The following is a 6,346-nucleotide window of genomic DNA, read 5'->3' on the forward strand; positions in this document are numbered from 1 at the left end:
CGAAAGGTGAACTCTGCGTTTAGAAGTGGTTGTTGACTTGTAACCTCCTCTATTGGAGTATTTTCAAAGATCGTTATTCTGTAATCTTCGCTTTAGCTCTTTGGAGTGTGAGAGTTATCAGATTGTAACTCTCACAGTTGATTGTGAAGGCTATTGAATCAGAGCTTTCATCAGTCATCATGAAGGTCGTTGAATTATAACCTTTCTCGATCTACGTGAAAATTCTCTAATTACAGCTTTCGTTTTGTTGACGTGAAAGCCGTCTGATTGTAACTTTCATTGTTAATATATTGATTGAAGTTTGATAGGGGTCAGCTATCTGTTATGATTTTTAGACAGCCTACAGAATACCCTCCAAAGTTTTTAAAAGTTCGCGGTTGACTGAGATGAATTTTCGGAATACTTTGGATCCTAAAATTTATTGAATGATCATTCACTCCGTCTGATTCGTAGACATTGCGAACCTAATTGTTGGAATGTTGTAATTTTGCTTCCTTAAACCAAACAAGATAACTTTTGTACCTTGATGACAATGACCTTAGTCAAACAAGCTAAAGCTCAAGTTATCGTTGCATGGCTGATTGTTTACTTCGTCTGTTTCGGAGGCATTATGAATTTGGTTGCTAGAATTTGTTACACGCTGCAATTCTGCTTCCTGTATTGGCTATTCCTTGTAATCTCTTTTGGTAACAGTTAATCTCATACTCCCGATGAATGTGTAGAAATAGTTAATGTAATTCTGATCACCTTAAACCAAACAAGGTAATTTTTGTGTCTTGATGACAATAAACTTAGACAAACAAGCTAAAGTCCAAGTCATCATTGTTAGATCCATTAGTAGGATTAACTTTTTCCTCTTCTTCGGCATCAAGAATAACAGCATTCTCAGTCATACAATAGAAGAGGGAACTTTTGAAGTTAATTTGCTTGGATCCTTGAGATACTCCTTCAACTTGTATGAAGGTGCATTTAGTGTCAACAACACCGGCAAAAATATTCTTGTAAGTATTGATGAGCACCCAAGCACAACTGCAAGAGTTAGATAAGAAAGAACCAGTGATGACGAAGCAACCATAGAAACAACAGCTGTAAACTTATCAATAAGGTCATCCTCAATGGAATTAAGCACATTTGGGATGAAGACAGATCCATTGTCATAAACAGAGAGAACCACAAGCCCGCATGAGAAGGATCTTATCCCAAGTTTGGCTAGGAGAGCAACCTCAGAAGAAGTCACTTTGTCTCCTTTCTTGATCAACTAAATTGGGTAACGATTTCAACAATATCCTTGTTAATCTTGGTTGGAATGTTAAACCATTTGGAAGGATGAGTTGCGTAATGAATCGAGCTTGATAATATCAGCATTATTGATTATAACATGTCTGTACTCATCCAAGAGGTTGCATAGCTTTTTGTCATAGGATAGTTTCTTCTCGACTTTCATCACATTGATGGCTATTGTTAGCTTCTTTCTAATTATTTGAAGCTGTATGATAGCCCTGGTGGTTGAAGTATTTGCTTTATGGTGTTGAAACGCACAAGTGAATCCTATGCTTGGGATTTGGGACGCAGAGGTGAGCTTTGCGTCAGAAGTTCAACCAACTTCAACATGAATGTAAAGGTCGTGTTTAGACGAGATTCTTATCTAGAATCTTGTTCTGATTTGACAGCTCACAACTATCTATAAATAGACCGCTGTGGTCAAATCAAGGGTCATTCGACTCTTCTTCGTTCTTCCCCGAACCATTTAACAAAAGCTCTTTGTTTTAAACTATGAAGAATTCTATTCATCTTCTCGCTCATCCTCATCAATGGTGCCTAGGAAGAAGACCATATCTCGACCCAGGCTCGCTATCGCTATGGCTCAGAGTTAGCTGTCGGCTTTGACTGCCTACGGCGCTGTGGTTCAGGCAGATGCGTCGCCACCTCAGTTCCCTTTCGTTGGTGGTAAGTGTGGCTTTCGTGATCATAAAACTTTCTTCAGCACGTTCTGACCTTTGAACAATGAAGAAAATTGTTTTAATAGTACAACGCAAAGTTGGTACTCTGTCGTTTGGAATTTGAAGTGTGGGGGTTTGACCTTTGCACTCGAATTTTGTAACGTAGGGCTTGGACTCTGTGTTTGAATGTTTAACGCAGGGTCTGATCTCTGCATTTGAATATTGTAATGCAGGGCTTAGACTCTGTGTTTGAATATTTGTAACGTAGGGTTTGGACTCTGTGTTTGAATGTTTAAAGCAGGGTCCGGCCTCTGCATTTGAATATTATAACGTAGGGCTTGGACTCTGCGTTTGAATGTTTGTAACGCAAGGCTTGGACTCTGCGTTTGAATATTTAATGTAGGGTTTGACCTCTGTGTTTGAATATTGTAATGCAGGGCTTGTACTCTGCATTTGAATGTTTGTAACGCAGGGCTTGGACTCTGCATTTGAATGTTTGTAATACAGGACTTGAACTCTGTGTATGAATATTTAACACATAGTTTGACCTCTACGTTTGAATATTGTAACGCATGGCTTGGACTTTGCATTTGAATGTTTTTAACGCGGGGCTTGGACTCTGTGTTTGAATATTTAACACAGGATTTGACCTCTATGTTTGAATATTGTAACGCAGGGCTTGGACTCTGCGTTTGAACGTTTGTAACGTAAGGCTTGGACTTTGCGTTTGAATGTTTGAAACACAGGGCTTGGACTCTGCGTTTGAATGTTTAACGCGGGCTTGTACTCTGCGTTTGAATGTTTAATGCAGGGTCTGACCTCTACGTTTGAATGTTGTAATGTAGGGCTTGGACTCTGCATTTGAATGTTTGACGCAGGGTCTGACTTCTGCGTTTGAATGTTTTAACGTAGGGTTCAGCCTCTGCGTTTGAATGTTTTAACGCAGGGTCCAGCCTCTGCGTTTGAATGTTTTAACACAGGGTCCAGCCTCTGCATTTGAATGTTTTAACGTAGGGTCCAGCCTCTGCATTTGAATGTTTTAACGTAGGGTCTGACCACTGCGTTTGAATGATCTAACAAGGGGTTCGACCTCTGCAATTGAGTTTTGTCTTTCGTGCTTCATCTTTGTACTAACTGATTGCTCTTTTCCTTGGTAGTGCCTTATGCTAATAAACCCCTCACTTTTCGCCATCAATTTTGTCATGAAGGTGGTGTAGACTTAAATATGCAATTTAATCTGCGTCGGGAACTCCTGACTTTTCTAGATGCTGATAAGGAACGTGCCACTTTGATCACCCAAGCTAGCCTGGCCGTACTTAGGACTTTAGTTACAGATGCCCAGTTTGAAATTGATTCTCGTACGAAATTCACTAAGACAACATTCTTGTTTGGGTATAACGTTGTCATTCAGAAAGACATCACATATGGTGGAAATTACAAGTGGTTAAGACAGATAGGGGATCGCTACTTTTTCCTTCCTGACATGCAGAGGATGTTCCCTATCTCATATTATCAATGTGCTTCCGTCTCCAGACATGAATTAGGATCTTGTTAGAGAACAGGATGGAGTAGCAATTAGGACTCTGACTTTTACTGGCGTGCATACCGTAGGCTACAACCAACATGTGTCAGCTTTAGAGCCATGCTTATTCTCAAAAGGGTACCCTATGGGGAAAACAGCTAGTCTAGCCAACACCTTCATGCAGAGATTTTTGATTGTGAAAGGAGATTCTCCTTCTTTAGTGTTTAGAACTCCCGGATGAGTACATTTCACCAGTACAGGATGATGGAAAAGAATGACAGAATTTGTATTGAAAGAGTTAGAGGGGTTGTTAGCTCAATCTGGGCTCGGCTGCCCTATAATGGCTACCAGATATGGTATTGATCATAGCCATTACAATTTCTATGCTATCCTCGAGTGGTACAATCCAGAGACGTGTACATTCTTCACTCCGGTTAGGGAATTAGGGTTTGCTATCCATGAAATATATGACGTTTCTGACCTTCCCTTCGGAGATTTACCCTATGAAGAGTTTATCACAGGGTCGAGTGAGCTTAGGATTTTGAAGGAGACCAGCCCTGAGATCTATGACACTCTATGGAAGGTGATGTGTCATTTCCAAATCTGTACGCAACTGACGAGGACACGATGAGGTGGCATAAAACAACTATCTTGGGTCGAATATCTCTTCCAGAATTTATCTCACAAAGTTGACGCTGTGTCTTGTCGAGATGTGAGCACTCCTGAGACTATTCAAGCTTTGATCAATGACGCTACAGCTCATTATGTTAATGAGGGAAGAGAAGACGGCTTCCCTGCTTAGACTGAGTTCGAAAGCTTCCACCACCAAGCTACCACTCCCATATCTGACATGGCTTTGCTAGCGGGTTTTCTCATGTTATGTCTAAAATGATGCGTCGTCCCCACTAGACCGATAGATGTCGTGATAGCAGAAGTAGTCTATCCTGCTATTCTCTTGGCCTATGGGAGACATCTGAATTTACTTTCAGCCATGGTGTACTATTTGCAGTATGATCTGAGGGAGCTATGCCTCGAATTCATTCAGGTGAAAGAGATAGGCTCCGAAGGGAAGAAAAGTTTGGTAACTCCCAATCCTCGAGTACCATTGCCATATACCTATCTGATGGCATGGTATGTATCTCATTGTCCTCACCTAATGAGTGCACCATCTTCCTCTGGCGATGTATTCGTCCCCTTCGTACAAAGGTTAGAAAAATCCACTTAGGAAGGAACGTACGTAGTAAGGGTTCATCAAATCTTATCGAGAGATCTCAACTATTATATATTATGTTGCTTCTCAAACTTTGAAGGTGGGGTATATGGACAGGTATTTTATAACACAGCTGGCCCGAATGGTTTCACTTGATTAGATAGAGGAGTCTTCCACTGGTTACTCAAAATCAGACCAGGTTATTTCCTTTTTAGGCAGAGTGAGAAGTGTATAATTAAGTCGTACATACTATACAGGTTCGCCCGACAGTTCGGGTACGATCAATTATATATTAGGAATCCACGGGGTCAGCTTGCGGCCATTGGTAATCTATATGAAGGAGCTCGGGCTTGGTACTATTCTATAGCAGGCTGCACTAGAGCTACATTCAGATTACCTCACAATACACCCAACTCTTTCACCTCCATGGCTTTCTGCAATTGGTATCACACAGCTTCTAAGAGGCCTAATTACAAGCTAAATTTGTCTAGCTTATGGGAAATTAGAAAATTGTATTCATCTAGAAAAGGATCCCGAGTATCTCGTCTGAAAGGAATCAGCGAGTTCTTATCCTATGAGGATGAAGCTGAAGAAGAAGAAGAAGACCAGGGACTAGAGAGTGCTCAAGAAGGAAGTCTTAAGGCTGCCGAAACTCTGAGAACAAGGGAAGTTAGAAAAAGGGCTCTTACTGAGGAGGAAGTGGGTCAGTACGAGAAACGTACCCATAGAAAATTATTAGTAGATTCTTCTTCGTAAAAATTGATGGCGGATGCTTTCAAATCTGCTGCGAGAGAGGAAAGATAGGAATATGTCGCCACAAGTCTTCCCCTCTGCATTGGACTCCGCTCCGTGGGTATTGTTTCATCAAGTGGGTTTTCTTCCTATCACCCTTCGGATGAGGAAGAAGGCGAAGGTGAATCACTTATTGGGGATGCAGAATCTTTCTCCACAATGAACCATGTTGCTTCAACAGCTATATGTCAAGCTTCAGGTGACGTTCCTCCAATCACAGAGGTGATGCCTACAATATCTCAATCTGAAGTGGTTAGGGCTCCCGTAGATGAGCCTATAGTGGTTGAACTTGAAAATTTTGGTGGAAATCAATCTCCTGCCACTTTGGTGTTAATGCCACCTATAGGGGATACGATCCCTAGTCTGACAACAGGAATCATGACTAAGACAACTGCGGTTGTGAGTTCCCCTGGACCTTCGGCTGCAGATGATAAGGAGGAAGTGGATTATGATACCCCTTCCCATGGCGACGATGCTAATGAGGGGGAAGATGATAATGATGACAATCTTGGTGATTGGGATGTTCTACCACCGCTTTCTTCTGACAAGGCGTCGGCTTACATCCCTCCTTCTCCCATCAGTAAGTGTTGTCAACTCTGAACTTTCTGGTATCTTCCTTTTTGTATACTAACTATTTTCTTGTGTAGGATCTCTGACTCACGAGGTCACTGACATGACTCCGTCTCTTGAACAACAGGTAGTCACAACTTCTCTCTCAAAGTAGGCACTAATAGCGGCAATTCTTTCGCAAGAGAAGTCACCTCCGTTAACTATTTCCCTGAAAACTGCAAAAACGGGGAGTACACCCAACTCAACTCGAGTGGAATTGCTCATGGCTCCCCCTTCAAGTCCTTCACAATTAGATGCGGTATTGCCTTCTCC

At 41.6% G+C, this 6,346-nt stretch overlaps 1 protein-coding gene across 1 annotated transcript; it reads right to left on the bottom strand.

Annotated features, from left to right (window-relative positions):
• On the bottom strand, window positions 890–1,444 carry LOC109847205 (60S acidic ribosomal protein P0-like). Its single transcript, XM_020416448.1, has 2 exons — window positions 1,316–1,444; window positions 890–1,258 (listed from the first exon to the last, which is right to left on the bottom strand). Exons 1-2 carry the CDS (start codon window positions 1,442–1,444, stop codon window positions 890–892), a joined length of 498 nt encoding a protein of 165 aa, XP_020272037.1.

This window comes from Asparagus officinalis, chromosome 7 (genome assembly GCF_001876935.1).
Source record: "Asparagus officinalis chromosome 7, Aspof.V1, whole genome shotgun sequence".
NCBI classification, from domain to species: domain Eukaryota; kingdom Viridiplantae; phylum Streptophyta; class Magnoliopsida; order Asparagales; family Asparagaceae; genus Asparagus; species Asparagus officinalis.

What these genes read in the sequence shown, in the direction of transcription:
- LOC109847205 (XM_020416448.1), bottom strand. Translation starts at nt 1,444, where the DNA reads ATGAAAGTCGAGAAGAAACTATCCTATGACAAAAAGCTATGCAACCTC. An exon ending in GCAACTCATCCTTCCAAATG is followed by an intron (nt 1,259 to 1,315) that starts GTTTAACATTCC and finishes TACCCAATTTAG; the next exon opens with TTGATCAAGAAAGGAGACAA.